Genomic DNA, 20,717 nt, shown 5'->3' with positions numbered 1-20,717 from the left:
TTATACAAATACATTGATGAAATTTCATTAGTTTCCATGTCATGTGACCAAAGACCAATGCTGCCTTGAATGCAGTCATTGCCCTAGACATGGGAGCTATTGAAATAAATCAAGACTTCCCAATAAAAAAACTGAACTTTTCATAAATATATTCTCGTAAAATAATACAATAAGAACAGGTGTGTCCTATCATCATGAAACATTGCTGCAGATGTGTTATTCACACAAAATAGAAAAGTGATGATGCAGTTGATTCAGATTTAGATCTCATTAACACAAAGGGTGTGTTTGTAAGATTTGTCTTTATTATATTATATTATGTTCTCAAACGCTCAATGAGGAAGACAACATCTCAGCAGGTTATAGTGCCTAGTTTTTTATTTCCTGAAGACATATTTCGTACAGTAAAACATTCTACCACCATCCAAATGAAAGTCCGTCAAATAGAGAAGTCACCTGCTATGTAAACCTGTGATCCTTGTAAAAACACTATAAGAGGAACAACTCTTCCAAAACTTGAAACTAGTAAACCATAATCCTTAAAAATATGATATATTTGTTAAACAACAAAAGGACTTGTTTAGGGCTTTCCTCCGCGTGCAGCCTAGAAGGTAGATACTGGGTCCATCATTTCTTAAAGGGGCCCAGGTTCATACTTGTATTTTTGCTTCTCTACTGTGTCATGTTTCCATCCTTTAATGATCAAAAAATATTTTTCTCATACGAAACCAGAGTCCAGTCTGCTCTGATTGGTTAGCTGGTGTGCTCTGTTGTGATTGGTCAACCGCTTAGAGATGTCCCGCCCCTTAGCCTATCATGTACAATGTGTTTGAGCACTAGGAGTCCAATGGATAGCATGATAGTCATTTAAACATTTCAGCTGAAGGGCCAGCTCCACACTTTGTCTCTTAAATCACATTTTGCTTCTTGTTCCCAGTTTTGGAAGAGAGCTGAGGATCACAGGAATAACTCGAGAGCAACTTCCACTTTAGTCCCAAAATGTCACATCAGGTACTCAAATATGATCCATTAATACAAAAACAACCAGCGAAATATTCTATTAGCCACCGTCTCTAAATAACTAAGTTTAGTGATGAGAAAATAAACAGAGTTAAATGCATGTAATGTTTCAATCATTGTTAGTTTGCTATGGAAACAACGTGATAGCGTGGTTAATTTATATTACACTGCTCACCAACACCTTTGCAGACCTAACGCTATGAAGAGTGCAGACGATTACTGAGCATGCCCTTATTTACCTGGAGAATACGCAGTTACTGAAGCTATTGCTGCCCTCTGCCTCTCACCCATCTCTCGACAGTATGTTCCCACCCTTTAAATACTGTTTCTGTTTGAGGTAACGTTAGCAGACCATTGCATAATGAAACTATGAAAGCAGTTACAAAAAAAGCCAATTCTCCAAACATCTATAGAAATTATAATCTCTTTTTTTACAATATAGAGCCTTCTACTTTCTGTAATAGCATTTTCTGAGAAAGAAGTGTGACGGATTATCTGCCGGACTCTGTCGTGCATCCCAGCGTCCTACAGGAGCTGTTATATTGCTTTAACACGTCCAGCTAGTGACCATCCACAAGACCGCACAGTCTTCACAACCTCGACAGATATTGGATATGGTGCGTGGCGAGCAAACTGCTAAAACACAGCGACAAAGGCTTTTTCAAAATCCCTTTATCTGGCTGATAACGCAAGAAGGGTTTCTGATTTGACCGGAGTTAATAAGTCAGATATCAGAGGACGACAGTGAAGAGCCTAGTTTAGTCAAAAAAGCCTGAATAAAACATGCTAGATGAGTATGTCCTCATGCATCCTGACGAGCGTGTCAGGGTTTGGATTTATAGTTCCTGATTTGTTTGTGTGTGGCAGGAGACGCACAGTCATTGACAGCAGATCCCTTTGACTCCATCAAAAGACCCAACAAGTGTCACCATTAAAAACCTGGATATTTCCTTTATGATGAACTAATACAAAAGACCATTCTGTTTTCCAATTAGTACATACTTAACACTACTATATACCATAGAAATATATAAATATTATAAAATATTTTCTTTGTTACGATGACAACGCACTGGCATGCTGCTTGATGCCAACAAGCTCTATATTTGCTGTTGTCATAAAATCAGTACATTGCAGGATAGAGAACGTTTTAGCGACTGTGTGTGGGTGTGTGTGTAAAAAAAAGTCTGATTTATGTGTGTGAAATTCAGTACTGCTCAAATTGACGATGTGGCAAAGAAAATAAAAACCAACGGGGATTAATCGGAGCTTGGAACTGTGTAACAGTCATATCTGAAGCTAAGGGAGGGCAGTTGAGGGTGAGGGATACTCCCCCTTTCACAATGTAATGTCTGTTCGGAACACACTCCCTCCGAGCTCAGCTGGGCAGAGGAGTTTATCATCGATCCCGAAAGGCGAAGCGTACTGCTGCAGCGGGGAGGCGGCCATCACGACGGGGGGGCATTCTGGTATATGGACGCCTTGTCTTTCAAAAGGTCCAGACAGAGGTGACAGCTCCAGCTCCCTGAGGGGCAAACAGTTCAGAGGAAAATCTGTGAGCGTCTGAGACGTTTAAGGCCAGAAACAGAAACAGAATCAGGTTTATTGCCAGGTGGGAAATAAGGTGTAAGAGAAGGATGAAAAATAGAACGATTAAAAAAAGAATGAGAAATATTTACACGGATTATAAATAAACTAAAAACTCAAAGCCAATTACCGTTACAGTATATTATATTCTAAAGTGGAGGGTGGTCCTGCTTATAATAGTGTTTATCTGTCAGACACTTTAGAGATTCTTTATCTTCATAAAATCAAAAGTATTTATATATTTTGTAACTTTCTAACGGCGGTTTATTTCTACTTTTTAATTTCTAATTATGTGCAATGCCTGGTTTTGTTTTATGCTGCTGCAACACATTTTTTTCCCCCAGTCTGGGATTCATAAAGCACTTAATATCTTATACCTGTATTTTGACTCTTCAAACTCCACCCCTGTGCACCACTTACCCTCTGGAGGTTCGGCCATGGGGGGCTTGAGACAGTACATGTGATAACCTCTGTCACAGTCATCACAGAACAGAAGCTGATCCTGGAAACATTAAAACACATCAGACTTCAGCGCTGTACAACACACACACGGTAACTGAATGTAGGTGAACGTACGTCATTCTCGGAGGTGCCGCACATGTTGCAGCACTTGCACTCGATGCACTGCCAGCGGTACGTCTTCACAGCGGCCATCATGACGGGGGTGAACTGCAGGCAGGACGGGTGGCCTGCAGGGACAGAAGCATTTATTACTCTAATGCAAAGACTCTTTCAGCTGCAGATATTAAAAGCGTACTCTTGTTTCTACTCCGTACCTGAGCGTCCGCAGTCGGAGCAGGAAACCAGCTCCTCTGATTGGCCGGTCTTGTGGTTGGTTTTGGAGTCTCCCAGGCAGAAATCACAGTAATTATTCGGCAGCGCGATACCGTCCGGACCTTTCTTGGGAGCTGAGTAATAAAACGGAAAAGTGCATCAGTTTCTCAGAAGCCCAGCTCTACTCTGAAATCTGAAATCTCTTACTTTTAGGCTCGTTGGGCGGCGGCAGAGTGGGCTCACTGATCTCCATCTCCTCCTTTTCCTCACCCTCCTCCTCGGCCAGGTGGGAGTGGGCATAGTGGTAGCTCAGGCCAGGGCGGTTCTTGTAGCGCTTCCCGCAGACTGCCACCAAAACCAGAAAACATGACATGTATGAAAACAGAGAATACATGAGTAAAGTCCACGACGCCGTGTTGCACAAAGACAGTGAACAGGGGTTGGGGGTTGAGAGTGACAGAAGTACTTTCCAGCATTGTATCATTTCTATCCTGCAGATTGTTAGCTGTCCTTTAGGATGACACACTGATTTGAGCGGCCTTTTCAGATGATTTAGAAAATTAAACGGCAAGAAGGATATCCATAACCGTCAAAAGGCATTTAAAGAATCTCACTTGTGATGTTACAATAATAAGAGCTATAAACTCAAACATTTTACACTCTGTTTACAGTATTGGGGACAGGAGGAAGGTCACTTAAAAAGCTATTGTGGTATCCTACTTTATGTTCAATAAATGGATCCAGAAGCAATGAAATGAGAGGGAAAGGTAAAGCAGCCGGGGAATATGAAGAACATGCTCTGATGCAATGACGGGCGACGCCACCTCTTGTCGTGAGCTCTGCCATGTATTTAAGAAATCATTCTGAGCTACTGTGAGCAACACGCATCTTGTTCTTACTTCTTGAGCAGAAAACACTAACAAATGACTCAGTTACGTTGCATTCAACTTTATACAAAATCACATCTGAGTGTATATGACATCCATGAATTGCTCAGATTATCAATGCTTCTGATCTGCATTGTGTCTAATATGAATCTGTGGGGTAGGAGCTGCAGCTGTGATTGTTTACGGGTTGATTCATTGACTTAATGAAGGACAAAGATGCCCCTGTGTGCAGCCATCGTCACAGGGCGTGTGAGGTTTGTAATCAGGTGCCGCCCAAAGACAAAAGTACTTCTTCTTTCACTTCCATACTTTCCCTTATTTTCAGTTCACTTAAAAAGGCCAAAGGTCTCTTCTTGAGGCTTATTAACGGAGCATTTTAGTGAAGTTGCTCAAGACGCACAGTTAGTCACATGCCGAATTATTGTGTGCAGTTGTAGAGTAAGGATTAAAAACAAAAGGTTCTGAGACATGGAACGTGATGAGGCTGTGCAGAGGTGGAGGAGAGGAATTAAGGAGTTAACTGAGTCCATTCAGGTCCAGATTAAAAGGGGAACGATGACTTTTTGTGGGACCCAGCTGAGAGGGCTGATTACAGACTCCAGCTGAGATCCATAACAACATGGTTTCTCCTTCTCTAAATCTATTTCAGTGTGCAGAACAAAACATCCAGCCAATGAACTGAACCACACATCTACTTGGTAAGATGGACATCAAATAAAAAACAGACAGTGAGGACAAAAGACAAGGCAGGCGGGGGTGAAAGGAATGAGAGAAGTATACCTCTTTCAGAAGGTTTTGAAATATGCTTTTGTTTGATAGTGTCTGAAAGAGAGAAGAGAAGGAGGAGAGAGCAGACAGACTCAGAGGAATCGCTCATAGACCCAAAGAGGATCAGTCGGTCAGCAGCTGGAAGGGAAAACGCTTTAGAAAAAAAACAGAGGCATAGTCTGACAACACCAACAAACTGGAAGGAACATTCCCCCCCAGCATGTGGAAACATTTGAAAAGCCTGGCTAAGAAATTTAACTACAAATGTTTGACATACTGAGAAACAAAACGATACAGCTGAGCAGAAACTAGCTTTGGAAATACAGGAAAACCTCTGATCACTACTAATCCCTCTGTTACTTCTTTTTCTTGTATTGCACTTTGGTAATTATGTATTTGTTTACATACAATAACCTGCTGATTATTGTAAGAGATTGTTTTTCTTTATTTCACGTGCAGATTAACACCTGATTAGTTAAATATATAAAGTGATTAAATGGAGAGCGCTATTATATATAAAGTACATTACAGTCAGGCCTGAAATAAAGGTGTTCAATGCCTTGTAATAACAAATATATATACAGATTTTTGATCCATTTAAGTGGTTGATCACTGTAACTGTTATAAGTGGTTTCCAGTGAATCAGATTTAGCCCACAGTCAGCAGGAATAAGATATACAAGCAGCCAGAGGATGAGAAGAAGAGCGATTAAGAATGAGGAAAAAAGGTAACATCTGCAGTGAGCCTCCACATGCTCTGCTCTCCCCCATCAGGACTCACTGTCACAGGCGAACGGCTTGTCCCGGTCCTCCAGCGCCGCGGTGTCAAGCTTCTTCCTGCTCCCGCCCACTCCTCGACCCTGAGGACACGGCAATCATTAGAGGCGCAGGCTGGGACACACACAAGAGGGTTAACGAGAACATGTTTTAATGAAAGCACACATGGCACTTATTCTTTACCTTTCCCTTCCCTTTGCCTCTTCTTTTAGGTGTGTCTTCCTCGTAGTCTTCATCATCCAGGTCATCCAGGAAGTCATCTGGCTTGACGACTCTCTATGTTGAAGCAATGGGAAAAGGAGGAAAATAAAACAACAGCTGAAGTAGTTTATATACTGTGGAAATGACATGCTTATTACATTTGGAGACAACTACCCTGGCCAAAATAATAATTGAATCAAAACGTTTGGGTGTAAACTGACGTGTTGGTTTTCCCCTTTTCTGCCGGATCAACAAGCAAACAATAAGAAGACAATTAAAGATGGATCTCTCCAACAACCTTTCTAATCCGCCCTGCAGGGTTCAGGCCTCCGGTGTAGTCCGACTGGTTTGAATCCTCCTCAGACCCACGCAGCTCTGAGGTCGCTCGTTTTTCCATGGACTCCCCCTTCAGCAGCGCCTCCAGGCTGCTGCCGTCCGCTGACAACAGAGCGTCCTTCCTCAGTCCTATATCCACTTCTTAAAAAAAAAAAAACACACATGAAATAAAACACAATCACAAAAGCCAAAAAGAATTGAATCTGGAAGTGAATTAATATAGTAAGGAGGGGTTATAGCTATATAGAAAAAAAGTAAGGTTTGACCAAATTAAATGAGGATGAGCCGAGCTGAAAGGTGTGGTACCTGACTTGACAGATGGGAAGATAAGCCGGGAATCCTCAGGAGGATGAGCTCGACGTTTCTTCCTCCACCTCCTGGACGGGTAGGTGTAGAGCTGCCCTGGAGCCACGCCTGAGGGACATCGGAGCAGAATCACATAAAACTCAACCTATTCCAGGACAGAACTTGGTCATTTTCTGGACAAAAAAGGAGTTGGTTTGCATAATTAGCATTCTCATTTGAAGCTGAGAGGAGACATATTGCTGGAAGCGTGATTAAATTATATCGGTTCATTAAAAAAACGTTTCATCTTCAATATTAAAAGGTTTTCTCCCTTCAAAATGAGTTCACTTTCCTTATATTCTGTAATCTTCTTTTGGTTGGTCTGGGTTTTTATCCTTTTGTTGTTTTTAGGCTAGTAATTCTACAAAAAATATTAAGAAAGAGGAGGAGGAGGAAGGTGGAATAAAAAAATGCTAACAAGCCATTTTTATGCTAAGATGAAACACCAATGCAATCTTGGCAAATGTGTGGCCATTGTTCCTCTTTCATCTATGGATGCACAACATACGTATCAGGGTGATTGTTTTCAAAGTGTGAACAATAGCAGCCTTGCCTTTGTGGTTGGTAATGATTGGTTATCTCGAGCAGGAGAAAAATAAATGGTATTGGCAAAGAAAATCTGAATTGTGCAAAACACTTTGATTATTTATGTTCCTAAAAAGATCCTTCAGCCTCAACTTTGGACTTGTTAAAAAAATCCAACTCAATAAACTCGATTTAATCTACAGGGATGCGTACAGTACATTTTGTGGCGCGCTACATGTCGTGTGCCTCACCTGGTCCTCTGTGTCTCTTCTCCATCCAGATGTAGCAGTTGCTCTGGGCCACACCGGTCTGAGAGTCGAGGAACGGCATCCGGACGCTCCTCTCAGCGCAGAGCCTGGCATTGTAGTTATGACATTGCTCCATGGCGTCTCTGTAGTACTGCTCTCCCAACCTAACACCACAAACCAGGGACAGATGCTTGTTAATCACTTAATGATAGGTAAAACAAAACCGGTCCCTGCAGTCTTACTTCAAACTTGTGGACATCGTGGTCGTTTTCTGCCTTCAATCTTAGACAAGCCGCTCACTCACAGGACTGTTATGTCTTTGTACCTCAGGTGAAATTGTGAGTGAGCGTGCAACAGCAGGTGCTCTTTTGTTGGTACATCAACAACAAAGAGTCTGGTAGTCAGCACAGTCATAAGGGTGCAGTGTTTTCAACACACTGTAAATACAGTCAAAGAGTGCCTGGAGCCTTTTACCTTTGAGGAAAGCTAAGGGCTGCATCCCTTTCAAGAGACAGGCTGAAGTCAAATATAATAGCAGATATAAACATACATTATAACTACAATAAAATTATGAGAAAGATACAATCAAAAGTATTATAAATTATAATCAGAATTGGTTTTATTTAGGTTTACGCTTTGGTATCAAATGGTGCATAAAAGACACAGAAAGAATGATAAAATATGACAAATACTATATACTACATTATATCTTGAACGAAAAGTAAAGTAGTACTTTACGTTTGGTACATAGGGCTCACTGGAAACTTTATGTTACACCTTCAGGAGTTACAATATGCAAAATCAGTGGTGTAAAGTAACTAAGTACACTTAAGTACAATTTTGAAATACTTTACCTGAGTATTTCCATTTTATGCTACTTTGTACTTCTACAACTCAGGGGTACATCGTGTACTTTTATCCTACTACTTTTATTTTATACGTTTAGTTACTTTACACATACATTTTGAAAACTATTAAATCACACTTTAGTTACACCTGGGGTAAATTCACAAGCTAACTTGCAGTATACAACGTCATTAATACTAGCTGCCCTGTACCAGCTTTGATAAACACTTATCAATAATTACAGTCAAAACATATATTATATATTATTTTGAAATGGCTAATTTGCATAATGAGTATTTGTATTTTTGGTTTTGATGCTAACACTTTTCTACTTTTACTTGTAACGGAGTATTTATACACTCTGGTACTTTTACTTCTACTTCAGTACAAGATCTGAGTACTTCTCCCACCTCTGCTTAAGGCCACTCTTTAATTCATGTTGAACTATTTGCTCCTATAAACGTAGTTAGCGCGAGACCTACCGTTAGCTGGACTCAACGGACGACAGAGAGACACCCAACAGGTAACTCTGATATCTCTATCTGTTTAATCAAATGTCTTTTTACTAGACAGACTCGTTTGTTTCAGAAACGTCACGTCTGCTAACTAACAGGATATGAACACACACGACGCTCTGACGTTGGCTAACCTTACTAAGTCAGTGGTAAATGTTGCTAAGATAGCGACACAGTACCTGTATGAACACACTGTCATGTCATTATGATAAATAGCCAGGTGTAAAGGTGAGTAGAAAAGTCCGACACTTACAGTTTGACAACATTCTCAACAACAGCTGCCATCTTGCTTTAATACATGGGGAAGTGGCCGCGGGGAATGTGTGCCCTCCGTCCGGACTTGTAGGAACAGGAACACATAGCGCCACCTACTGGTAGTTTAAGGAACCACACGAAGAAGTCTTTTTTCCTATTGCATACTATATTTAGGTTTGGGGAGTAACGATTTAACGAGATTACATCAGGATATAAAAAAGGTACCTGTATTCAATTACAAATACATACAAATAAGTAATCAGATTACGGTTACATTAAAAAATATATCATTTACCAGCAAGATTACAGTGTTACAATAGATTTTGAAATAAAGACATGCTGTTGAGAATGTTCTCTATGGTTTATATTTAGGCTTCTTTAAATCTTCTTTATTTCAAATACATTTATATTTTAATGCAGTATGTGGACACCTGATTTATTAAACAAAAAACCTGTAATAAATGTATTAAGTTTAAACCGCGTTTGTAAACTTTTATTGTTGCTAAAAAATTAATATGAAATATATTGGTTTCTTCTTTTCCAAGGTTATATCGTTACATACACTTATGTAAACAACATGTTATTTATTCACTCTGCATTACATTTGATATTGAGGTAATCCAAAAGTAACAGACAGTAATCAGGATACATTACGTTTATATTTTGATACTCAAATTAGGTTACTGTTTTATTTTTTTCGAATGAGCAAAACTTTTGGCCTAGATTTAGCTCACTTTTGTTATGAAAGCCCTATTAAAATGACAATATTTCTCTTTAAATAAAACCTCTTACATAGATCACCTCACCTCAGATGTGTCCGGTAGGTTTCCCTGTTGCTGCTTCAAGCATATTCATTTTTTTGTTGCAAGGTGCTGTTGGATCGTTGCCTGGATAAAGTTCCTTATTGAAATGATTTGCTTATGAACCATATTCAACTAATTTCCAAGAACAGACTACATGATAAAAATGAATCTCCTGTTATAATCATTGTTGTGCAAAACAGGATGAAGACAGCTTTATAGAATACAAGCTGGAATGTTTTTTATCATAAAAAAAAAACCCACAATCAATGTCATGATTGATTAAACCATGTTTTATTATTCCTAATATTAGATGTAGATACACAAGTCAACAAACATTATCTTCGATTCATAATGAAAATGCTCCACAGCACACTGACATCGTGTGGAAGGGTCTGGTATTACAGACACGTACCTGAAAATGGACAGCAATTATAACTTTTGCAATAATAAGTTGCATTAGTAACAGTAGTAGTAATAGTAACAACAGTAGCAATAGTGATAATAATAATAGCAATTAATAATAGTAGTGGTATTAACAACTCTGAATTACAGAGGAAGGAACAGACATCTGTCAAAAGTAATGAGAAATGAAGGTAGGAGGACAGGCTTATCAAATGCTGCAAGACAGATCACTGGATGAAAAAATACAAGCTCCCACTAGACAGCAAATACCCTGCCTTCTTCTAAAAAAGGAAGCTCAAATTGTCACCAGCATGTTTTCACCAATATCTAATATTTAACAAGTAAAAGTAGTTTCTTCATCAAGTACTCAATTGTTACAAGTACTCTCATAACCAAAAACTCCTCTCTTTGACAACAACACATCACTCCCCATGTTCTGGTCAAAGCTCACCAGTAGCACAATGCTCGTGTTTTTTGAACGGATGCCATAAGCAACGTGAAATCACAGCCAGCTGAGGACATTCCCAAAAGACTGGGTTGCCAGGGTCACTCTGCATTAAACATACAGTACAGGTTTAAGGTGTGAGCGTGTGTGTTCAGTGTGTCAAGTAGGAGAAATATTTTTGCTTCACATGACCAATTTGGCCAAACTAATTTGAATCATTCACATTCAAATGAGCTGATAAGAAAATACACTGTGTGACCTTTAGTCCCTAATGTCAACTGGATGCTTTATCTGATGTCCAGAGCTATAGCCACTGAGAAGGCTAATCCACTGGAATGACTCCTCCATTGGAGATTGTGTGCAATGTACGATAACTGCGTTGGCTCACTTACGTATGTACCGACCTCACTGACTTGGCTCCGATATAGCAGCTTAAGTTTAAGGCTGCTTAAACTGGGAGTTGCCTCACACACCCTAGATACAAAATCCCACTGACAGAGACAAGGTGGTCAGAACGGACCAGGTGCTGTCAGATCGTCTCCAAGTCAGTCTTAAGGTAATTCTCTTCTCTGGCTTGGAGGGTTGTAGATTTGAACAAAATATAAAATCACTGGTTCCACATTCAATTGGGACTGGTAAATAAGGCCAACCTGTTCAAACTGCGACCAGTTTATTTTCGTGCGACATTCCTGTGGCCTCCAAGGCATGGTGTGTACATCCATTACCAGAGTTGCTTTCAAGTTGTGATAAATTACAAATATTTTAGAACTTGCAACCTACCTAAAGTAATCCATTATACTCCTGAATTCAGAATTGTTATCCAGTAACTTCCTGTTGCATTTTTGGCAGTTAGAAAAGGCAAATTAGAACTTGGATTGAAGTGACTTACAATAATAACACTTAACAACCAATTCATATAAAATTGTACTACCGCCTACAGTCTCACACTATACTGTAAATGCCCTTATCATTTCAAACATGTACCCTATTTTAGGACACTATTAAACACATTTTACATTAACTATATTGCCATTATCATGTTCTGGATTAATGCAAATGCCAATTACATATAATTAGTTTATCTCCAACCTTGGAAACAAAGTGATCTCACGATTTTAAGAGTACATCAACACAGAAGAGATGGCAATGATGAGACACGTACACGTATAACCCTACATGAAGTCATGCCACATATGCAAGCTCATCTAAGAGACAATTTAGGATTTCCCCTTCCCATTTTTGCTGTGATTTTTACTGTACCTTCATTTATAATCCACTGACATACACGAGATCATTGCCACAGGGCACATTTTGAACATTCTTATCTCCGAAGTACGTTAGCTTCCTGTTCGAATGGAGGATGTGTTTGTAAAAAGGGGGTCTGTTGTGGGTTCAAGTAAGGCTCCTCTCTCTGTCAGGTAGCACATAAAGCATATTTTTCAGCCCAAAATCACTTCCACATCCCTCACTTCACCTAATGAGACCTGTCCATCTGTCCAGCTCGCATCCCTGCGTCCGCCTCAGAAAATGTGCTTCAGCTTTTTCTATCTACAAACTGCCCCCCCATGCCTTCACACCAGTAAATTAAGAACGGAAATAGATATTAGATGACTTAAAAAAACAGAAATAATGAAACCGTCTGGAGGAACTTCATGTCAGCTTACATAGAATTAAAAACCAGAAGCAAAGAAAAGCTGATTTTATGAAATAATTCCAGTAATATTATTGTGAGTCTGATTCTCGTCTGCGGAGCCGAAAAGCAGCATTCATCCGGCCACGTTTGAGCAGGAATAACATAAACGTGCAAAATCCACGGCACCACAACACACACACACACACACACACACACACACACACACACACACACACACACACACACACACACACACACACACACACACACACACACACACACACACACACACACACACACACACACACACACACACACACACACACACACACACACACACACACACACACACACACACACACACACACACACACACACACCTAATCGTATCTGCTTTGTACAGAAATAAAGAAATTTGAAAATCAAGCACAAAAAGATCACTCAAAGGAAATCAAATACAGGCAAAATTAGACACAAAATAAAAAATAAAACCACTTATTAAATATATATATATATATAATTTTCCCAATGAAACTTGTGATCACTTGCTGCACACTGCTAAAATTCAATGAGCTTTATTTTTTCTCAAAAACACCTCATCAACTGTCATTCCTAAAGGAAATCAATAATAATACATACAAGGGCAAGCCCAACATTCTCCACTAGTTTAACCAAAATCGTTTCTCTCCACAACATGAATCAAGATTATCTACTGGAAATGTAATTAGTTGTTTTCTCAAACCAGCAATAGCAAAAAGATAAATAATAATAATAACAGCAAAATCATTGGTCAGGTTAATAACATCAATACCGAGAACAGAAAGAGAGACTGATGTGATCCTTCCCAGAAAAAAAGAGAGCGCTTAAGAGCGGGGCAATAAAACCGGTTTGCACCAGAGTGGAAAGCCACCATCCATTGTTTAATTAGCGGCACGTCATCGAAACGGCTCAGCTAGTCAAGACTCACTGAAGAGAAAATATTCATGCTGAAGGAAGGCCGTTTTGGTGGATTGAAACTGAATCCCTGTTAATGCCAAACCCCCCGCACACTGACTTAGACTGATAATCTCAGCGGGTTGGCTGAAATTGGATAAGGGCTTTCATAGTTGGGTACAGCTTAATGTGAAAAATGATTTTGGAGAACGAAAAAGTAAATGACAGATAAAAAAATTGGCGAGGGAGAGAATCAGAGAGAAGGGAAATAAAACAAAGATCTCTGAAAGCCACGTTGACAATCCCCCGGGGCCTGCACTGAGAGCCGTGTGTTTGAGGGACCGCACTTTCTGCCCGCTTCTGTCCGTTGAAATTTTGTTGTAAATGTTTTCCATCGATTTTTAAAAGTGTTTCTATTTTTTCTTGCCGAAGAAGCTGAACCTCTTTTCACGATCCTTGTCTTTCCCGTCTTTGTTGCGCATGGTAACTCCTCCGGCTTCACCTGAGCTGGGGGAGATGGGGGGCATGGTCATGGCGCGGCTTAGGGCACGCGGACCGACCGGCGAGTCCCCTGATCCCGTGGGCATGGAGCTGATGATGGAACGGATCCAGGAGCTCATCTCCGCCTTCAAACGCAAAAAAACAAAAACATTATTAAACGCCACAAAAATCAAACAGAGCCACAACACAGCAATGAACTACACTAATCATTTTGAGCAGGTAACTCCATATATCTCACCTCATCCTTTGCTTGGAACAGGTACTCTTTTCCATCTCCTAGCCTGCAGACACAGCATTGAAGATGTAAACTATTAGTCAAATACATCTCAGCATTTCATCACCCTTAATTTGACTTATTTAGGTAGCAGTGTGACAACCATACACTGTATCAGGAATCCTTGTTATTGTGCCAAGTCTATTCTCACCTGAGCTTGAATACAAATTTCCTCTTCTTATATCCGTGGGCTACCTCACACACAGCGTCCCCGAGGCTGATGGGTACCTCTCCGTGGTAAGGAATGCCGTTGCTAGCGCTCTTTCCGTCTTTATAGAAACCGAGGCTTCCTTTTCTTAAGACACAGTACACGTTCTGCCAGGACCTGCAGGAGCAAAGGAACAGGGATTAGGACAATTAGTAAAAAATGCCTTTGACTTTCTTTAAAAGGGCAGGAACACTGCATAACACAACGTTAAAAGATACAACAGAATATATACAATCAGTTACACTTAGGTACAGACATGAGTTCTACCGTACATCTGACAGAAATCAAAACTACCTTTAAATCATTTAGAATTGAAAATGTTTACGTTGGTTTTCCTGCACTTCACCAACACTCACCTGGTAGCTGCCTTTTTGCTGTGGGACTCCATCTCCTGTTTTCGACAGAGCATGCCCTCCATTGTGTCTGGATCGGACTCTGCCCCCCCCCTGCCCGGTAATGTGGCAGAGGGCTCGAGGCGAGACGACGCCAGTCCGCTGTCCCTACCGGGTCCGTTTGACTCGGACTCCGAGCCCTGTGGATCAAACCAGAACATGAACGGGGGTGAGGAAGTTGAAAAACACACGACTGGATGGAAGCGGCGAGCAGCAAAGCAGCCATTCACAGCCGTACATGAAGAAGCCATGACGACGCTCGCTGTGACGGCGCTGTATGATTAGCTGAGATAACAGCATAGCAGGGTTCCACATAATCACACACTGCACTGATGCTATACAGGACAATTACAGTACCTCATGGGGTAAGACATAGAATTAAAATGACCACACATGCATGCTACACTTAACAAGGATAGACAAAATTATACAAAAATAAACGATCAAAATGAAGGAACCTGATTTAAGATTCCTTTGAAACAGAGGCAGAAACAAGTCTGCAATGCACAGTTAATTATTCTTAAAATGCTTCTTCAGTAAAATGTCAGGAATTCTTTAAGCACCTGTAAATAATCATTTTAACTCAACACACAGACATGAATACTTCAAACCACAGTTCAAAACTAAATCCTAAAGATCTCCACAAAAATCAAGCCATTTAAAACACTCACTTGCAACACTAATACAAGTATTATCAGCTAAAGATACTTTTCTTAGTTGTGTTTCCTACACATGACTTCATCAAAAAGGACGTTCACACTCACCACAGGAAGTGCACACATATATAGGAAGACTAAAACAAGCTACATATAAACCAGCTACATTTAACACCACGTTCACAACTCCGGGCTTCACATCTACAGTCGCTCCAGTCCTGGTCAGTGTGAGCACATGTGCAGCAGCGGACTGATCCATGAGGACATGAATCTGCGTCATGCCGTTAAACTGCGGTGGGGCTAGCTGATGAAAGATGAAAAAAAAAAAAAAAAAAGCAATGGTTTTTTGCAACTGTGACAGAGAGCGATGGCTTCTCATCGGAAGAGGCACTGCAGTTGACCAGGAGCTGAGCGGAGGCTGTGACGGTGGGGGGCGAGGGGGGGGCTACACAGCTGACCACGGCTTGGTACTCACACGCTCCGGCTGCTTTGGCTTACACACACGTTTAGGCTGAGTTTTCTGTCCCACTGACAACGATTGCGATAATGACTGCTGATAAAAACGCAATGAGAACATTGTTAAGAGGTCTTTTTCAGGTGGGGGGGGGGGGGGGGTAACATCAGCATTATGATCGGCTTCTAATAGAAGTCAACCACTGTGTGGACTAACCATAGAATACAGATATCGCTCCCTTATTTATCTTTTGAGTTTAATTCTGCTTTCCACAAGGAGTTTATTCTCTTCTGCAAGTGAGGACTTTAACAGGTTTGTGTATCATGCCCTGAAGTCTTTGTTATCCTACCCAGCTAACCCCCTCCTCATAGGGGTCATTGAACCAGGACTCCTTAAGTGGTGTGTGTACTGATTATTTTCAGAAACATGCTTCTACACTAGAAACATCAACAATACCTATTAGCAAAATCTAAAGTTGTTCCTTTTAATTGGATAAAAGCAATTACTATCCTTACATGAGCAGGGGAAATGTGTGGAAACAACACTTTTGAGTAGAAGAGAGACATACAGTAACACCATGTATTCATACTGTTGAGATACACACAGTTTTGGACTTCTTTTACAACTCAAAATGTTGCATTGCTTTTGTCAGTAATGTAATATGGATCAATGTTCGTAACAGATTGAGTGAAGGAGTGAGTATGATCCTTATACACGTGTGAGAATGTACAATATGAAGGAATGTAACTAGAACAGTTAGATTGGAAACCTGGTGAAGGAAATGTTCTCCATTAGCCACCACAGAACAGCACCTAGATGTTCACCAACACTAACCTGTGATGTGTCGTTGTCACTGTGCACTCCGTTCACCGACACCGTCTGATTGAGGGTGGTCTGGTCCAGACTGGTTCTGCATTTGAGAGGAAGAGAAAGCACGTTATTAAAAAAACAGTGTCTGATAAAAGAAACACACACACACACACACACACACACACACACACACACACACACACACACACACACACACACACACACACACACACACACACACACACACACACACACACACACACACACACACACACACACACACACACACACACACACACACACACACACACACACACACACACACACACACACACACACACACACACACACACACACACACACACACACACACCTGGCTGCAGAATCATGTGCTTGACTTTCTGCCTCAGATTGTGCCACTTCTGCTGGGGGGGGTGTAGGGGGTCGCCGTGCTCGCTCTTCCTCCTCTCGCCTCCTCTGAATCTCCTGCTCCTCAAGCTGGAAAATGAAATACATTTACAGTCATTTTTTAAAACCAGGCTATATTATCTTAGTTTGTTATCTTAACTTAACAATCAAGGACAGAGGTAACTTCAAGGCCTAAATTAATAGACTATTTACCGTGGTGAGTTTCTCCAGCAGCACAAAGCGGTCTTCCCAGGCTGTAGCGAGTTTCTCGAAGGCCTCATGGCGCTTTATTAGGCTCTCGACCTCGTCCACATTAGAGCCCAGATCTGCTGCTCGCACCAGAGGTTCTTGCCCTGCCAACCAGGACTCTGCCACGTAGGCATCGCGACCAAACTGCAACACCTCCAGCACTGAGAGGGGATAAGGGGAGTAAAGGATAAAGTGAAGACATACAGACTCCCCTTTTTGAATTGTATCTGCTACCTTTACCTTGTAGCCACCACATAAAAGTGGCCCTCATGTTTGTTTTGTTTGCCATGGCACTACAAGATTTCATGACTCTAAAACATGTTAAGGATGCATACCAATTTGTAAATGGTCCATCTTGTCTTGCCAGTTTTTGTTGATCCTTTCTCTTTTTTCTTGCAACTGAGCCAGTTTCTCCCGGACCTTTCAATCAGATAAATTACAGTAAGGAAACATGAAAACATGAGGCACTAAGTGTGTTCCCTTTTCCCTCAGAGCGGTTTATTCTCAATATGCATTAAAATGACTGCAGATAAAATTGAGAATGGCCCACTGCACAATACCTCATCAGAAGCATAGTGATTATTGTTGATGAGAGTTTTTCCCAAATCAATGCAGGCGGTGAAGCTGTCAGCCCGGGTCTCAATCTCTGACTTGATGTCCTGATGGTTGGCAATAACCAGCCCTGCAGAAGACACATCCCTGAGACCAAAGAGAGGAGAAGGAGGTGAAATCTAAATATATTTGTCTCAATGGTAAATGCATTCATCCCAGTATCAGGTGAATGAAGCAGGAAATAATGTTCACCTGGGGCTGTCGTGTGCGTCTATCTGCAGGTTGACGCCGTCCATCCAGAGCATGAGGTCTCGCACCATGTTGAAGAAGCGGAACTTCTCCACCGTGTCCAGCAGGAGGAGCCTGCGGGCCTGACCGGCCTTAAGCAGACCCTCCCAGGCAGAAGACACAGCACTCTCGCTCCTGTTAATGTCATCAGCTTTCTCCCCAGCGTAAGCCTTCTGTAGGCGTGCAGCGTCATCTTGCACCTGGTTCACCTGCGAGGTCAAAGAGGAACAGAGGTCATTTAGCTTTCTGTTAAGCTGGCTCTCTTGGAGTCTCACTCTTTATAAACACGTTTCTGACCTGTCCGCTGAGGGCCTGGATGTCATTTTCGAAAGTGTTGTGCTGCCTGTGTAGATGCTGGACGGTGTTCAGATCCCGGCCGAGGTCAGAAGGCAGACCCTCCTTTTTCTCCTTCACACGTCCGAGCACCTCCATGGCGTCCTGGTGGAAGCGGTGCAGCTCGTAGGAGGCTGCTAACATTTGTGTGCGTGTGTCGATCAGCTCCAGCAGGTCGGCCCAGGCCTCGTTCAACCCATCCTTCCACTCGGCCACGCTGGCGTTCTCAGGGTGACCCGACTCAATCAGGTCATCTGCCAGCCCGTTTACACCATCGACACGCTCCTGGCCGATGGTGCTGGTGTCACGAGCAAACTCCCGGAACTTGTCCCTCAGCATCTGCCAGGGGAAAAAAATCAGGGCGCAATTAAATCCTCTAAATTTCCCTGAGCATCAGTGTCTCTAAAGTGTGTGATGGAGACAAAAAACTCACTGTGACATGTTCATAGTCCTGTCCTAGTTCATGGGAGCCAGCTACCACCTCCCTCTCAGCAATCCACTGTTCCAGGTCATCCACCTCCCGCTTCAGCTGGGTCAGCCGCAGTCTCTCCTGAAGACGCCCGCGACGCTCCTCCGCGAGGTCTTTCAACCCGGCATACAGTTTGTCAACTTGTGCTTGCCGCAGGGTGATTCTCTCACTGCGTAAATGAAGACAGACAGCCAGACGGATCAGTGTATGTACATATTTGTTGATAAGAACGTTTGTGTCCCATTGTCATTTAAACATTCATATCTATGTGCGCTCTCTCACCTCTCTGGGTGTTCACTGGTGACCATGAGGCGGCTGCTGTTGGCTAGTTGGTGAATGGTTTGGGCGTAGTCTTCAAGGGCCTGCTCCAGGGTCTGGTGCTTCTTGACCATCACTAGTGCGCTTTGCTCATCCTGGGAGACAAATGGGAAATGATCACATTTTCACCTGACATAAGGTGGTGAAAGAGCGTCATATTTTATTTTCCCCATCCTACCTTGGCTTTTTCCTCTGACATCATGTGAAGCTCTTGTTCTCCCATCCAGGCCTCTGCCTCCGCTGCATCAGCATAGAACTGCTGGGCGCGGTTGGCCTCTATTAGACGATCATGGCGCTTGTCTGTCTCGGCTTTCAGCTGATCCCAGAGGTCCCCCAACTCAACCAGGCGCTCCTCAAGGGCCGACTGCCTCTCACCGTCTACCTGGCTCTGAGTCTGGCCTCGTCTCTGGATTTCATCGATACGCGGCTGGTGACCCTGGATCTCCTTCTGCAGTGTCTGATTCAGAAACAGAGAAGAGGGGTGAGTATTTAGCAACAGACATTTTACTAAAGTGTATACTCAGTAGTACAAAAGAAAGCAAGTATCAGTGTACCTGGTTCTTCTTTATGAGCAGCTGTACAGTGGGCAGGTCTTTTCCATGGTCTGTGGAGTCTGCCAGGGGCATCCTCTCTTTCACCCATAGCTGAGAGAAAAACAGAATGAATATAACACTAGCATCGGGCCAAACAGGATGCAATACAAACTCTTACTTTCTCCAAACGTCTATATCTAATTAATGAAATCAGGCAGGTAATCAGACTCACAATCTCATCCTCCAGATCTCTGTTGAACTGATGTGCTTCTTTGGAGGCGAGTAGCCGCTGTCTCCTCAGTTTGAGAGGGTCCTGGATGTTGGAGAAGGTGTCAGTGACACGCTTTTGCTGACCGTCTACCTCAGTGAGTCCAGCGTCCTCCTGGGATAGAGCCAGAGCCTGAGACTGGATGGACTGCACCTCCTTCTCTCTGACCTCCATCTGGTTCTCCAGCATCTACACAAAGACAGAAAAACGATGTTAGGCAAGAAAATAGGACATTTGGCAATCTCCATTTAAAGGATTTGGCCAGATGTCATTGTTAATGAGGGCGTAGATTAAGCTTTGCTTGCAGTTTAGTCTACCTGGTGCTTCTGGAGCAGGATGTTGACACTAGTCAAATCTTTGCCGTAGTCGTCGCTATGCAGCTGACCCTCAAGGTTTTTCAGCCACACGTCCAGAGAAGAGCAGCTCTGTGTGAACAGCTCTGCGCGGTTAGCATCGAACAAGCACTGGGCCTTGGTGCGGGTGGTGCCCTCCAGCTCCTCCCACTGACGCTGGAGGTCCTCCAGGGTCTGCTGAACCACAGGCTTCAGCTCGGGCTTCTCTGCCACCAGCGCCTGACCTTCCTGTTGGAGGGAGAAAACAAGAACAATTTGTCAGTTTTGCTTTGGTATATAAAATATTATTGATATGCTATCTAGCCTTGAGGATCAGCTGTTTAAACAACATTACATTTGGTGACAATGAATA

At 42.2% G+C, this 20,717-nt stretch overlaps 2 protein-coding genes across 8 annotated transcripts in view; both read right to left on the bottom strand.

Annotated features, from left to right (window-relative positions):
* Window positions 1-360: 360 nt before the first annotated feature.
* On the bottom strand, window positions 361-9,166 carry dpf2 (double PHD fingers 2). Of its 3 annotated transcripts, XM_063895610.1 has the most exons (12): window positions 9,082-9,166; window positions 7,471-7,631; window positions 6,656-6,763; window positions 6,312-6,490; window positions 5,996-6,088; window positions 5,817-5,895; window positions 5,049-5,090; window positions 3,589-3,726; window positions 3,384-3,515; window positions 3,184-3,296; window positions 3,028-3,109; window positions 361-2,545 (listed from the first exon to the last, which is right to left on the bottom strand). In XM_063895610.1, the coding sequence occupies exons 1-12, from the start codon at window positions 9,111-9,113 to the stop codon at window positions 2,469-2,471; spliced, it is 1,236 nt and encodes a 411-aa protein (XP_063751680.1). In that variant the 5' UTR covers window positions 9,114-9,166; the 3' UTR covers window positions 361-2,468. The 3 variants fall into 3 exon arrangements, with proteins under 3 accessions (XP_063751680.1, XP_063751681.1, XP_063751683.1); XM_063895611.1 differs by lacking the exon at window positions 5,049-5,090; XM_063895613.1 differs by lacking the exon at window positions 5,049-5,090 and having other exon boundaries at window positions 6,312-6,487.
* A 995-nt stretch (window positions 9,167-10,161) lies between these two features.
* The window catches only part of sptbn2 (spectrin, beta, non-erythrocytic 2), a 35,756-nt gene continuing 25,200 nt past the window's right edge, over window positions 10,162-20,717 (bottom strand). For 3 of the 5 annotated variants that reach the window (XM_063894348.1, XM_063894350.1, XM_063894349.1), the window contains 17 exons: window positions 20,330-20,593; window positions 19,977-20,201; window positions 19,766-19,855; window positions 19,390-19,668; window positions 19,176-19,306; window positions 18,858-19,062; window positions 18,389-18,763; window positions 18,056-18,300; window positions 17,812-17,950; window positions 17,587-17,671; window positions 17,216-17,412; window positions 16,968-17,092; window positions 16,619-16,694; window positions 14,639-14,814; window positions 14,226-14,399; window positions 14,039-14,081; window positions 10,162-13,925 (listed from right to left, as the gene is read on the bottom strand). In XM_063894348.1, the coding sequence (XP_063750418.1) occupies window positions 13,713-13,925; window positions 14,039-14,081; window positions 14,226-14,399; window positions 14,639-14,814; window positions 16,619-16,694; window positions 16,968-17,092; window positions 17,216-17,412; window positions 17,587-17,671; window positions 17,812-17,950; window positions 18,056-18,300; window positions 18,389-18,763; window positions 18,858-19,062; window positions 19,176-19,306; window positions 19,390-19,668; window positions 19,766-19,855; window positions 19,977-20,201; window positions 20,330-20,593 (3,042 nt within the window). In that variant the 3' untranslated portion in view covers window positions 10,162-13,712. Of the gene's footprint in view, window positions 13,926-14,038; window positions 14,082-14,225; window positions 14,400-14,638; window positions 14,815-15,805; window positions 15,884-16,618; window positions 16,695-16,967; window positions 17,093-17,215; window positions 17,413-17,586; window positions 17,672-17,811; window positions 17,951-18,055; window positions 18,301-18,388; window positions 18,764-18,857; window positions 19,063-19,175; window positions 19,307-19,389; window positions 19,669-19,765; window positions 19,856-19,976; window positions 20,202-20,329; window positions 20,594-20,717 lie in introns of all 5 variants that reach the window. The other 2 variants (XM_063894346.1, XM_063894347.1) reach the window with 1 other exon arrangement.

This window comes from Eleginops maclovinus, chromosome 11 (genome assembly GCF_036324505.1).
Source record: "Eleginops maclovinus isolate JMC-PN-2008 ecotype Puerto Natales chromosome 11, JC_Emac_rtc_rv5, whole genome shotgun sequence".
NCBI classification, from domain to species: domain Eukaryota; kingdom Metazoa; phylum Chordata; class Actinopteri; order Perciformes; family Eleginopidae; genus Eleginops; species Eleginops maclovinus.
The sequence above is the reverse complement of the archived record's forward strand: the minus strand, read 5'-3'. Positions and strand labels throughout refer to the sequence as shown.

Bases quoted from the DNA above. Each gene is read 5' to 3' on its own strand.
- dpf2 (XM_063895610.1), bottom strand. From the start codon at position 9,113: ATGGCAGCTGTTGTTGAGAATGTTGTCAAACT. The intron at 6,089-6,311 runs GTTGTTGGAGAG...GCTTCAACATAG, and splicing joins CTGCAGGGCGGATTAGAAAG to AGAGTCGTCAAGCCAGATGA. The intron at 3,297-3,383 runs GTACGGAGTAGA...CTGTCCCTGCAG, and splicing joins CTCCGACTGCGGACGCTCAG to GCCACCCGTCCTGCCTGCAG.